Source organism: Bactrocera oleae, chromosome 2 (genome assembly GCF_042242935.1).
Source record: "Bactrocera oleae isolate idBacOlea1 chromosome 2, idBacOlea1, whole genome shotgun sequence".
Lineage (NCBI taxonomy): Eukaryota > Metazoa > Arthropoda > Insecta > Diptera > Tephritidae > Bactrocera > Bactrocera oleae.
The window spans coordinates 78,122,399-78,137,080 of record NC_091536.1 but is presented as its reverse complement, the minus strand read 5'-3'; the positions used below and the strand labels follow the sequence as shown (position 1 = coordinate 78,137,080).

General features: G+C 33.4%; 1 protein-coding gene across 1 annotated transcript in view; it reads right to left on the bottom strand.

Moving 5' to 3' along the window:
- Window positions 1-8,685, bottom strand: part of Octalpha2R (alpha2-adrenergic-like octopamine receptor) — a 192,891-nt gene extending 184,206 nt beyond the window's left edge. The window contains exons 1-2 of the mRNA XM_070105747.1: window positions 7,820-8,685; window positions 2,653-4,548 (exon numbers count right to left, since the gene is read on the bottom strand). Of these exons, the coding sequence (XP_069961848.1) occupies window positions 2,653-3,729 (1,077 nt within the window). The 5' untranslated portion in view covers window positions 3,730-4,548; window positions 7,820-8,685. The remainder of the gene's footprint in view (window positions 1-2,652; window positions 4,549-7,819) is intronic.
- Between the last annotated feature and the right edge of the window lie 5,997 nt (window positions 8,686-14,682).

The following is a 14,682-nucleotide window of genomic DNA, read 5'->3' as shown; positions in this document are numbered from 1 at the left end:
GATTTTAGTTGCATAGTTTTCGGGGCATTTTTTTTTTTTTGCGGGATGAATAGTTCATGTTTTTAACTGCATAGTTTTATGGTCGTTGATATTTTCACAGTGTGTGTTAGGAATGGCTGGAAATGGATCAAGTAGTTCCTGATATATAAGATTTTACCAAAAAGTGGGCGGTGTCACGCTCATTGTCCAATTTTTATACCTTCTCCTATAAAGCTCTTCCCTACCATTTTTTTGTGAAATTAAAATTTTATGCCGCATTTATTCAGTGAGTTATCGCACTAATAGCTTTTAACAGACCTGTTATATGGGGTGTGAGCGTGGTTATTATCTGATTTGAGTTAGCTTCAGTGGCTTGAAAGATATGTACATTAAATTTAGGGGCCCTGGCTACGCCTACTTTTAAAAAATGTTGGCCAATATGTGTTCTTTACTACCGCGATCCCCTGTATCAAATTACAGTTCGGTACCTTGTTTAGTTACGGCACTTTTATAAGTTTCTTTATTGGCATTTTGTGGACATGGCAGTGGTCCAATTACGCTCGTTTGCAATACCGATCTCTCTTTAGTGTAAAGGGCGCATATGTAGGAAGTTTCGTCAAGATATCTTAATCTTTTTGTGTGCTTATATAAATAAAGCCAAAAGAATACGACTCTAGTACGATTTCAAATAAAGAGAACTAATGGCATATGCTATTGATATGTAAGCAATGTTTCAAAAAAATTGAAAGGACCGATCTGAACTGAAGATATAACTATTAATGAGACAAAGAGTTCTGCTTCTTTTGCGCTTGGTGGGTGGTCAGAATCCTTACTTAAGAAAAGTAAATTAAACTTTTCTTAAAACATTTATCACCGACAGTGCGCTCAACACTAGTCTACAAACCTCTGGAAAGCTCGCCAAGCTCTGGTCAACAATCAAAACCTTCCTTCGAGATCCTTTTAACTACTAAGGTTTTTCTCATTGCAATTATAGGCGTTATAACTGAACATTGTAATGAGTTGATGCTAAATGTCTTGGCAGATGATAATTGCCAAAACTATATGAAAGAAGGCGGGGTGAAATCATTTAAAAGTATAAATTTTCCATAAAGATCTGATTATCCATGTCAAGGAGTTTTGGATGTCACAAAGGACAAGCGTTCACAGCTATTCCAGTCGGAACCTGCGTTTTCTATTAGAGCGAGGATTACCACTACGACCTAACCTAAAATTTTTTTAAAAAACATTCTAAAACAGTATATGAGGTGTTGTTTCAAAAATTAGGATTAGTGTCGTATAATAATTACAATATCGGTGATCATTCTGTTGCAAAATCAGTTCAGTAGTAAAGTGCATAACTATCAAGTTTTAGAAGATACTACAATATTAAATTTTCTGGTTCTTATAATACTTTAACACTTTCATTGAGTCTAAATTAAAAAAGTTCTCATGAATTCCGGCCTAAAATCATGAAATCTTAAAATAACCTCAACCTTGCTTTTATACTGGCAGAGCCGTCAGGAGTCAAACCAGGAAGCGGGCCATAAATTTCTCCAGACTTGTTCCCAATATTTTATCGATTCATAACGTACGTAAAGTTGTTATTGGCCAGAGCCTAAATTTATAAAAATCATATTTATCATGAACTCAAGTATCAATATTTGAAAGGCTCAAACTTGGTCATGGTTTCCTCCTTTTTGATAGGTACTAACATATTTTAAAGAAGCCAGTGCTTAATCATCAAAAAACTTCTCAACATTGAGGAAAATTAACAAAAACAGAGATAATGCAGTTGGTAAAATTCTCAAAACTATTAAATATCACAATTCTATTAATATGGTATTTTAGCTAAAACAATTATTTTCAGCAATTTAATCAATTTTCTTACAAAAAAAAAACTGCTAGTAAAACATATATCAATATGATAGATATTAAATATGTTAAAACCCAAATATTATATATGCTTGTAGAAACAACTGGCAATTGACCTAGTTAAAGAAGCGAGAGCAGTTACATAAATAATTAATTCCAGTCTCAACATTGTATCCGCAAGTCTCAACAAAACGCAATCAGAAATTTAAAACAAATTGCCACATACCGAACTTTATGAACCTCAAGGTTATAAAATAATATTTCAACCATACGTTATAACCACCCACACCTACCCGAATGAGGTGCAAAATCAACGCCTTTGGCAACTGATGCGCCCAAAGAAGACAATTAAGTTCGTTATCTCTATCGGTGTAAATCATTTGCGCCAATTTCCAAGCGACTACAATTAAATATGACACACAAAGACCGTCAGAGCCGGCGCAGGCACCAATTTATATCGTGACACACGTACATACGCTGACAGGGAGTCGAGGAGATAACCAACAATTGCAGGTTTTCGATTTCCACGCAAATACATGAACGAACGAGCGAACAAACTACTCGTCTTCCCTGGAGCAAAAGTGGCATTTAATTGCAAAGCCACCACGCACACACAGACACGCGCTTAAATTGTCCCTCTGAGCATATACAGTCATGCCGGTAAGACTTTTCTGCGCGCAAATGCGCCGCAGCTATGTAAAAATGTATGAATATATATATATATATATATATATAGGTATACACACATATACATATGCTAAAAACAGTTATGTATGCAATTGTAGCATTTCGGGTACTTACCGCACATTTCGGCAACGGTCCCTCCGGCATTTTCACCTTCCAACCCAACAACGGCGGTATGCAAATCAATGCCGACATTATCCACACGGCGGCAATCATGAATGCCGCACGGGCCGGCGTACGCGACTTGAGATAGTCCACCGCCTTCGTGATGCTCCAATACCGATCCAACGATATCAGACACAAATTCATTATGGACGCCGTACACAATAGCACATCCATGGCCGAGTGTATGTCACACCACCAACTGCCGAATATCCAATAGCCCATCAGTTCGTTCGCCAGCGAGAAGGGCATTATGATCAGGCCGAGAAAGAAGTCCGCCACCGCCAGCGAGGCAATAAACCAATTTTGTATGTTCTTAAGCGATTTCTCCGTCGCAATGGCAATGATGACCAGCATATTGCCTACCACGATGATAATCATCAATATGGTCACGATTACCGAAGCGATGACGATTTGCGGCAACGTATAACCGCTCGGATAGCGACCGTCCCATTGCACTTCCGTCAGATTGGATGACAAATTTGTAGATGAAATGCTGCCACCCGTCAACGATTGATTGCTGTAATTGCCTGCGCCGCCACTATAACTCATACTACCGTTATAAAAGTTGCTATTCAGGAAGTAGTAACTGTCGTTGACATAATTATTCGGACTCAGCGTAGTAATTGCGCCCTGTAAGGTGCTCTCGAGCAAATTTCCCAACCCATATTGAGTGGCTGCGCTGCCAGCGGCACCACTGGCGCCGCCACCATCAGCACTAGCATCGACGGTTAGTAGAGGCGGGTTGAGTAGTGTTGTTGTATTGCTAACGGCGGTCGGTGCACTGCCTGCACTGCTGCTGCTGTTGCTGGCAAAGAAAATGCTAGCGTTACTGCTGTGGGGCGGGGTGGACAGATGTGTGTAGTGCTTGTGACCGCCGCCACCGCCGGGCCAGCCACCCGCCGATGAGGCAGGCGTTGCAGTTACATCGGTGGGACTTGTTGATGAGAATATGGCCAGGAAGTCATTTGTATTGATATTGCCCGTATTGATGTTGCCATTGATATTCGCATCTAATTGGCTATAATCCATTTTGTTGCTTTATTGCCGTTACTTTTCGAGTATGCTGTTCAAGTTGTAGTTTTGTTGCTGTCTGCTACAACTACTGTTGCTGCGGCTCCGTAGAAGTTGTTCCTTGTGTTGTGTTGCGCTAGCGGTGGTGGTTGTTGTTGTTGGTGGTGGTGTTGAATTACTGCGTAGGCGTTTATTATTATATTGCTATCACTTTTATTATTACTACTGGCAATAATTTATTTATTACCCTAGAAGATTGCTTCGCAGACGGTGCGTGTTTCACTTTGGCGCTGCAAGTGTGTGTGTATTTCGAGTTGTTGTGTCCTTAATATTATTTGCCTCGATGAGCCTTTGTTTGGGACTCGACGCTGTTGAGCCGAGGTTATCTCCGCATTTGGGAACTTTTTTGCTAGCTTTAGCAGAACACACACACACACACAAGGTTGATCTTGCCTCCAACGAAGTAGAATTTATTTGCTATTTTTTAGCTTAAACATTCACTGTTAATTTCTTTATTGTAATTTTAATTAACTAATATTTATTTTCTTTTTTCCAATTATTTATATTTTTCACTTATTCACTTTTGTGTAATTTTTTTCACGCAAAAATTTTTTTTTTTAATTTTTCCCACACTATTTATTTGTAATAATCTTTCAATGATTATATTTTACGCTCTTTATTTAATTATATGAGTCGACTGCTGCTTTGCTGAATTGAATTATGTGGAATTGTTGTGTCATTTCCCATTAAATTTTTTCTTACTTATTTTGCGCTACTCACACATTTTATCTTATTTTATCTAGTTGATCAATTTACACTCGAAACTTATTGTTGAATCTGAAAATAAATAAATTGTAAATGAAAATGATTTGAAAATAAAATTATAAACATTCATAAAAAATGCAATTTTTGCAGCAATATGGATGCAATCTACTACTATCCACTTTTTTTTATAAATATATATCTATATACAAAATATATAAATAATTTTACATGAATATGAGAAAAGCAACAATAATAACATATATACAGTTATACTATGTAAATATAAAATTCTTCTACATTTCCTATAACAATTTTGTTATTCCTTTTGCTATCTGCTTATTCTCTCTACTTTATACTCAAAAATTTATATATTTAAGTTCTAAGCGCTAACTTTTCAAAGAGCTTAAGGGGTTACATGGGTTTCGTTTTGCAAAAAACACCCTACTTCCAATAATTTTTTTCATATATAAAATTATATTATTTTATTCAAACTTTTTATTTTTCCGACGATACATATTTGGTAAAGATTTTGTGAAAAGTTTAAAGGAAAGTATTCAAAGCTCGGTCATTTCCGGCAGTACCTCGGAAAAAAGGTGTTTCTGCGTTGATAGCAGAATCTGCTGACAGAATCATCAAAAGTAAAAAGAAAAAAAAACAATTAATGATGATTTGGATTGAGTAGAGATGGTTTTAAGCGAAAAAAAAATAAAAAACGCAAGGGTTCAATAATGCCCAATTTTAGTTTCTTCGTTCCCCTTATGGTAATTTTGATTTCAAGGAACGCTCTAGAGGGCCAATTGTCGAAAATATGCATGAAACAATGGCAAGTCGAAACATAGTTAAGTTCACCCACTGGAAGCCACCTAGTATTCTCAATCACAATAATAATATTATGCAATATAATACTACTTCGTATATACATATAAAGGAAAAGGGCGCCAGAAAGAATTACTTCGCCAGAAATGAAATAGAGGACCGATTCAGTTAAAGGAAACTGTCAAAAATATATAAGTTGAAACATTTGTTAACCTTTTTTAATTGGCGTACAAAAACTTAGACACCTGGGATCAAAAAGCATCTTTTAAAATGACTAATATTATTGTATAATCTAAGCTGTCTAAGTGAGATTCCTTTTATAATACACTTCTTCAACTAACCTAACCTACTGTATAATTAACAATAGGAAACACAAAAAATATTTAGTGAATTTAAAAATCATTACCTCAATAAGCAGTCTAACCAAGAATTTAAATTAAATTTTGTATTTTTTATATATCAAATATAACTTTTTATTCTATCATTAATTTCTCATTTAAGTTTTTGAAATATGCACATAATTACTACAAATATAGGTTTAAGATGTTTGTAATATCGAAAGCACAACCCACACCTTGATGTGCAACACTACATACTAGAGAACCTAGCATTGTATCGTAATCTTAAAGAATAGAAGCGAAGATTTATTTTTTCAGGGAATGACGGGTCAAGCATGTCCAAGTTGAGGGACTATGAGTAAAAACTTACTCTGATATGTAACTTTTATTTTATTGCAAATATTTAGAATTTTTCGCAGAACATAGAAGTCTTCGCGTAAATCACTTTTGAAAATTCTTGGAACTATTCGTTTTTACAAGAGATGAGTTTTGTGTTATTGTAGTAAAATTTACGACTCTTTTAAATATAAACGGCGGCAGTGAACAAAAATACTGTTCTATGCTTTTACTGTAGGTTTTGAGAGCAGTGTAGTATACTGTAATATTTTTAAATGATAACACGTTGAATATCTAAGTTTACCAGAAATTTGGACTATTATTAATGCAGATCCTTTAATATATAGTGTTCTCACTATGTCAAATATACTGACATACTTAGTCAAGCTAACGCTAACGGTTTTAATTTTATTAGAGTAGCAACTGGTGAAAAAAATTTCGAATGAACTAGTGATAATAGTCAAATTTCTTTTATGAAACAAATATAATATAAAATATTGCCATAACTGAAAGCTTGTTACTCATTAACAATTAATCGTCATTGCATTTGACTTTTTGATTTTGATTTTAGAAAAATAAGTTATAAATTTTACTAATACATAGGTATTGTACAATAAAACTAAAGTTTGAGAAATACACATAGACATTTGGCGAGTACATTCGGTCAATATATTTAATTTCATGGCGTTAAAAGTGATTAAAATGCGAAGTAAATAAATGGTTAGTATGGATTAAAGTGTATTTAAACTCTAGCACCATCTATGGAATAGATATTCAACAAAAAAATTTGTTTTTTAGTATAAGCCTTCGATCTTAATATAAACTTGGTTGCAATATTGCTAATAATGACGTTCCCTGAAAAGGGAGTTAATAACACTCACAAGGAACCGTCAGAGATGCTATAAAGTACACCTATATACATATATATAAATGATAAGCGTGACGAGCTGAGTCCATTTAGCCATTTTCCTCTATCTGTATAGAGAACTAGTCCGTTTTTGAAATATCAATCTGAAACTTTGCACACCTGACTTTTTTATTTGTAAAGATATCTTCAAGAAAATCGGTACAGATAATTATCCGAAAAAAAAACATTATCTTTGAACATATTGTTCAGATCGGTTTACCATAAGATATAGCTGCCATACAAATTGACTGATCAAAATCAAGTTCTTGTATAGAAAATGTCTGTATTTGGCGAGATATCTTAACGGTTGTTGAGCATGAATTATTGTTCAAAAAACTGCTAAAATCTCCAAGCATGTTGCTCAGATCACACCAATATTGCAGACAACTGTGAGAAGGGAAAGGAATCACTTAACTTTAAGAATCACTTTCTTTCAACCAGACATTACACTGCCATACAATTTGCGACTTTTCACTACAAATAAAATCTATTAAAAATTAAGTAAATATATATGTGGTATATTAAAGCATTAAACCTTATTTTAAGTTATTATCTGTTAGCTACAAAATTTTTATTCCCACAATTGAGGTTAACACTTTTTTTCTAAAATAATAAATAGTATCAATAAAAAATATTTTTTTCACTATCCTAAATACGAAAAAAGGAGTATTCGAATCCAAGGCAAAAAAACTAGTTTTTGTGTTTTCCGTTAATCAAACTGCTGTGCAAAATGACAGACACAAAAAAAGTTTTGTTAAACGAGTAATTATTAGATTATAAGCCTAAGCCAAGGCTGATTGGCGGATTTCCAGTTGACCGATTTGCTAGAAAAACAACATTTTTACACAATAGACTTAACGATTTACAAACTTTATTACCTAACGGTGAATTATACAACAAACAAAGAATAGCGCTTAAATTGTGCAACCAATTCCACTTTACTTACATGCAAATTCTATGTAGTGAAATGTGTTTATGTGCAATTTTATGTTTATTTGCGTTTACATTTATTTTCTTTTGCTATAATTAGTCTATTTGACTATTTTTAATATAATTTAATTTATTTCTTTTTTCATTTGTTTACACTTTAGCGCTAGTGATTACCCGTTTTTCACCGAAACTTGCGTTTTTATCCAAGTAGAATGCGAATGCTATTGCTTAATTATTAGCTAATTATGGCGTAAACTAAGCATAATTGTTTTTGTTGTTATTTTTTTATTTTATTTTTTTGTTTATTTTTGTTTTGGTCATCCTCTTATTTACAAGCATATTACAGTTATGCTGACGCTTCCGTTGCTGCGGATCACATTAAGTGGAAATCAATAAGTAATAATGGAAATGCACATGCTTGCTCCTACGTATAAATGTGTGTGAGTGTGACTAGGTGTGTGACTACATAATGAGAGTTATATTTTTAGCATGTCATCGTTAGCTTAGTATTTTAATTTCTGCTTATTTACAGTTATATCTACATGGGTAAGCGACTTAGTCTTGCACCAAATGAATTGAGCTTATAGCGCTTGTAAGTTTATGTGTGCGTATGTGCGCTATTAACCATGCTGGCATTTCAGCACACACTCACGCTATCCGGCTAATCAGCTTAACAGCTGTTCACTGTTATTGTTTTCATTAAATGCACGCCGGTTGCTTATATTGTGATCGACGAGATTTATTCCCAAACACTCACACATACATATATGAGTGTAGATATCTTGTATGGCAAGAAGAGTGCCTGCTTAACAGATGTTCAAAACTAAATATGAACATGCCGCTGTCGCAATTAACAATTTCTGTTTATATTGAAATAAAATTATAAATATTATTTGGTTTAGTTTTTGTGATTTCCAAATTTATTCAAATCATTTTTTTGTTGGCATTTAAAATAATATTTTGTTTTTTTATAGAAAATTTAATTTTTTTTATTATATTTAATATTTTTTTTTGGCATTTAAAATTGTATTGTTTTTTAATAGAAAATTTAATTTGTTTTACTTTTTTAATATATTTAATTTTATTCTATTTGTTACGAAATGTTTTCTTACTTTTCTAAACTGTATTGTATTTGAATAATTTTTTTTTCGATTTTTGTTTTGAAATTTTAAAATTTATTCAAATATTTACTTTTTTGTATCTGTTTAAATTATTATTATTATTTTTTTTGTATATTAATTCAATTTAGTTTATATTTTCGATTTTTAATAAATTTATTTTACAGCATTTTATTAAAAAAATTTTTTTTGAACTTTGTTTTGAGTTTTTCGAAACTTAAATTTTTTATTTATATATTTAAATTTTTTATATTTAAAAAATTATTTTTTTTGTATTTTAATTTAATTCAGTTTATTTTTTCAGATTTTTCCTTAATTTTTTTATTGTATTTAATAGTATTTTTTTCTAAAATTAAAAAAAAAGACTTTTAGTAAGAAACCGTATTTTTTTATTACTTCAATTTGTATTTCAACTTTTTTTGTTGAATTTCAGTTAAATTTGATTTATGTTTCCGAATTTCTTTTTTCGTTTCGCCACTCATGATAAGCTACTTAAACACTCTGCCTTATCTTCCATGTTTTTAATCTAACGGTTAATGTTTTGAAATACTTGTGAATTGTGCGTGATTAAATGCTGCTTTTAGGCTTTTATTTCTACCATTAATAATGAGTGTTTAATTGTGTTTTGCTTGATTTTCTTCGACGAATTTTTTATCGCTTTAGAAAAATTTCATGCAGCCCTTTGTTTGTGTGTGTGTATTTGGGCTGCTAGTTTCAATAACTATTCCGCAAGCGACACATTTTTCATTACACATGTATCTAGCATGCACATATCAATGCCACTTGCCCGCCTTCTAGCATTAATCAAAAATTTTTCTGTACAAATCCATTTAGATTTCACTCTACGCGCCCATTTTCTAAAAAGCGCTTTGATCTCGCCGTTTCCTTTTCCACATTAATTTATTTATTTGAGGTTTTTTTTTGCTTTTTTATTGTTGTTATTTTTTAAATATTGTTGCATGTAAGTTTTCGCACAACGCACAGCCGCCTCTTTTCACTTTTATTCCGTTTGATTGCATTTTGCTTTGGAAATTCACCACTTTTTTAGTTGATTTTGTAGATATTTTTAATTCTCGCGCTTATTGGCAGCTATATTTCATTCACTGCATAGCGGTGCGGCGCACCTACCGAAATACATGGCAGCGGCGTCGAAAATATTTCGCAGGTATTTTTGGTATTTTCTCGCACTTTTTTCTTCGTGTTCGCATTTCCATGCACAGCGTGCGCGCCACAATTTATTTGCTTAGGTGTTACAATTTTTTGTACGTTATATTTTTTGCTGTTCGCTACAACAAATACACATGATTTTGCAATTTAGAAAATTTCAGATATTTTTCAATTTTCACATAAAAATGACACAAAGCAATTTGCGAATGCGGACAAAACGATAAATTTATATATGAGGACGCGCAGATAGCGGACAGGCGCTTAAGAGCGGAAGCGCGCGATCGCGATACAAACAGAAATATACGCGCTCAACCATGTAACGCACACTCAATGCTTGCGGCTACTACAGCACCACAACAAAGATGACTAGCAACATCATTATCATCATTTTCAGCAACATTTTGGCAGTTTGTTGCAACAACAATAACAAAATGTTAAATTAAATGCGAAAGAACGCTTAAAGTGTTGCTATTGGCGGAAGTCTTCAGCACTCTTGCAACACTTCTATGTTATAAGTGCAACAGCAATGCATTGGCAATAATTGTGCTTGCCACACGCTCACAATTGTTGCAGCGTCTCAGCTTTTAATGCATTTCTGATTTATTTATTACTTGCGTCGCGCGTTAAACGTCGGAGCGCGTGCATATCTTCACGCTTCAAAGCAATTGTTTGTCTGCCACACGCTCATTTAATAGACATTTTAGCGCTTGCCACTGTGCTGCCGCTATTTAAGTTAAAAGTGTTGTCTTTTTATACATATGCGTGTGTGTGTGTCCACACATACGCACCGCACATGTATGTGTGTTAATTCGCACAGAATATTTCTATATATATATGTGTTTGTGTATTGAAGCACTTGTTAAGCTTACAACTCAGTTGAGATTTCAGTTTGTTTGACGCGTAACGCGAAGCAACCGCCAACAGACGTTCGCACCGTTTGAATTGCACATCTTAACTGAACTCAACTCGCAACTCGAGCGAATTGCCGCTGTGTATCGCTGTATCGAATTGTGTTGAACCGAGTTGAACTGCACTGAACTCAACTGAAATGAACCAAATGGCGGTAGGAATTGTACGAATGCGACACACACACACACACACACACACACACACATACATGTATATGGTTGTATGCGTGGATTCGGCTCCAGGCACGAAGGGATAATTTTTTTCCGGATTGTTTTGTGTTTTCGCATTTTACGTTCCACAAACTGCAGAGGAAGCCTGTATGCGACGCAACATTGTATTCATTGAGTATGTCATGGCGTATACGTTCCACAAGCCGATTTCCCAGCATGCGGGTAATTTGCGTACAGTGGCACGAAGTGCGAGGAAATGTTGAAAATAAAAAAATAATATAGGAAAAAATCTTAATTTCGGCTACATTGAAGCTATAATACCCTTAACAGCTTCATTTCTAATAGCAACTATATGTATAATTAAATATGAAAACGTAACCGGCCAACGGTTGACATACAGCAGAAAACGTTTCGCTAATTCTTTCTAGCCACGTTATTTGATATATACAATATTCGGAGATTATAGAATATTCATAATTATAAATAATAATATGTCATAATAAAAAATTCTTAAGCAGGAACATTTATTTTTTTTTTTTTTGTGAATATCTGTCATATTCTTTGACCAGCATTTCTTTGTTTCCAAAAGTAAAATATATATATTAAATATTATCGGTAACATTGCTCACTATATTATATATATTAGCTCATCGAACAAGTTTTAACTTTGAAAGATTTTTAACTTTATCAAAAAACTATTGAACTGCGCTCCGAAATGTAGGCAACCCCTAGCAAACTTAAAACATAAGAATACTTCTAATTGTTATGTAAAGAAATTAAAATCGCAACTTTTCATTAAAAATTAACAAATAGTATAATCGCATACGATCTAATAAACGATTTAATTATTAAGGTAAGAAGGTTTAAAGAACGGAGCTCGAATTTAAAAGGTATAAACCGATTTTGAATTCTTCAGTACAAAAATTGCATACATTTGTAAAGGCTAAGTTAACCAACGTGTTTTTAATAAGGACGTTTTGTTTGGAACGTAGCTTATGAGTTTGTTCGGTCAGTAGAACTATCGGTTTCTAAAACAGATGGAAATGGAGTAGCAGTAACTGGCTTAGTCGTTAAGTTATGAATTCAAAATTTAATCAAAAAGGAACGCAGTTGAATAGAAACTTTTACACCAGATTTTGATACAGGGGAAGTCTTATATGCTATGAGCTGGTCATTATGGATTGTAGAAAAGTTTGCTAGAGTACATAAACGAGCTATTTTGGAAAAACCTTAGGGTAGCTACTGAAATATTTGCATAACTGAAAATTACCGGTTTGTTGTTGTTAACCTAATCGGACTTTATAATTGTGGATTTTGATATATTTTTTGAGACTCACCCTTTGAAATTGTTTTATACCTAATCCAGATAACACAATTTTTATATTTTATTGAATATATACTATTAAATATTCGAACATATTTTCAGAAATATTCAATTTCGAAGTATTTTTTTAGATCTCGCCATAATGTTTATGTACATATGTATGTCCTTTAAGTCAAAGAAAATTTTTAAATACGATATCTTTGGATATGTTACATGGATTATCTGAATATCATAACAAATTTAAATATAAATTTAAATATATTATGTTATGTATATGTAAAAGTATATTAATATTAAAGAGATTTCAGAGGGTTTCAAAATATCGCAAGAAATAACTCAACCCTACTTATTAATGTTTGCAGTATCATAAACTGCAATATGAAGCCCAACGACCGCTATATATCACGAGAGTTCATAAAAATAAAAACATTGAGGTAACTGAGTGCATCACCTGCCGAACTTTGTAGCAAGTTTATACAAATTTTGACATTTATATTATATCAAGGAGAGAATACTTTGAAGATGATAAAAAAATATTTAGTTTAGAGAACATAAAAAACTTTTTTAAAAATCCGGGTCGAATTTGATGAATTGATATGTATTGTGATAAGCGTAATCACGAGCTATGTGTCAAAAATAATAGGAGTAGAGAGGAAACCTGTTTCAATAAAATTTCATATCTTGTCATCTACCGTTAGATTATATCGCAAAAACATAAATATTATTAAAAATATATACATACATATAATAATTGTTAAGTCAAATTTAATAAACCCACAAAAATTAAATTTCTTTCGAAATATCCTCAACTAAATTATATACATGTATATTCCGTGTAATTTATAGCCAGAAACCTTCAAGGTTAGACGCATATACTCAGTATACCACGGTCATGCATATACCCATCAATAAACGAGATAAATAAAAGAGTATATCGATAAAAAAAAAAACTGGCACAGCTGATGCATATTCATAACGGCATATACTACGTACGTAAGTACAGATTTACTACGACTACATATGAACGTAAAACATACTGTTGCTGCCACAAGCAACTGCTCGACTGAACACTAGACCATTCATTCTACACCCAATGAGCAACAGTAGGGAAATTGATAAAGTGAATAGCATCCACAAAGCGAAAAGCTTTTGAACGTCGAAACGATGTGCGTGATTGTGAGCGCAAGCACTGGCGCTCTTCTGCTCAAAAGCTTCACGCGGTTTTACCGAAAGTCGGAAAACGTGACCGAAAGCGAAAATCTAATAACAAATACCCATACATACATCCACACATATGTATGTATATTTATATAAAATTGCCATTGGCTCTGCGAGTGCGAATTTTTACGTTTAGATTTATATTTGTGTAAGCATATATAGTTTCATGTGATATATGAGTATTTATAATCAGCCACAGCGCTGATAAGCACCTAAGTGAGTGCGCGTGTGTGTGTATGTGAAATCGTTCACCTAAAATAGCTAAGCAGTAAAAGCTAGCCAGCAAGCACTTTGGCAGCATGAAAAGCGCGTTGCATTAACCAACTGCTGGTGACTGCTCGACCCAGAGTTGTGTTGGCTGGTTTGTTTGCCGCAGCATCCATTTCATTGTTTGTTCCGTTTTTGTGTTTTATGTTTTGTGTTTGCATTCGCTTTGGCAAAATGCGTCCTTCACTTCACTTGCAAGTCAACAATACACGCATTTATACTATTATTATATCTAAATACATATACTCATACATACATACATATATATCCACCTATATACATATCTAGGAACAATGCTTTGCGCACACACTCACACATATCTACATACATACATATTTGAACATAGATGTATCAAGTAAAGCAGAGTCTGCACTTTCATTCGAGCAATATTGTTCTAAAAAAGGTCACTTTCATTCTTTCTTTGTTGCTGCTGTTGTTGCAGTTGATTCTGTTGGCGTCGCCTTTGTTTACAACTTTCTGCTTGCTTAAGCGCTTTCAACTGCACCCTCGCACATTCTTAAACATACCTATTAATGTATGTACATATAAATGTATATATCGTATATTGATATATATATGCATGTGTGTGTATATAAATGTACAAGCATGCCGGCATTTGACATTCAGTCTGCCCACAAGTGGATGCTGCTGGTACAAGCTGCATATGTTCGCCAGTTGTTGGCCACTTGTTTGTTAGGTCGATTGG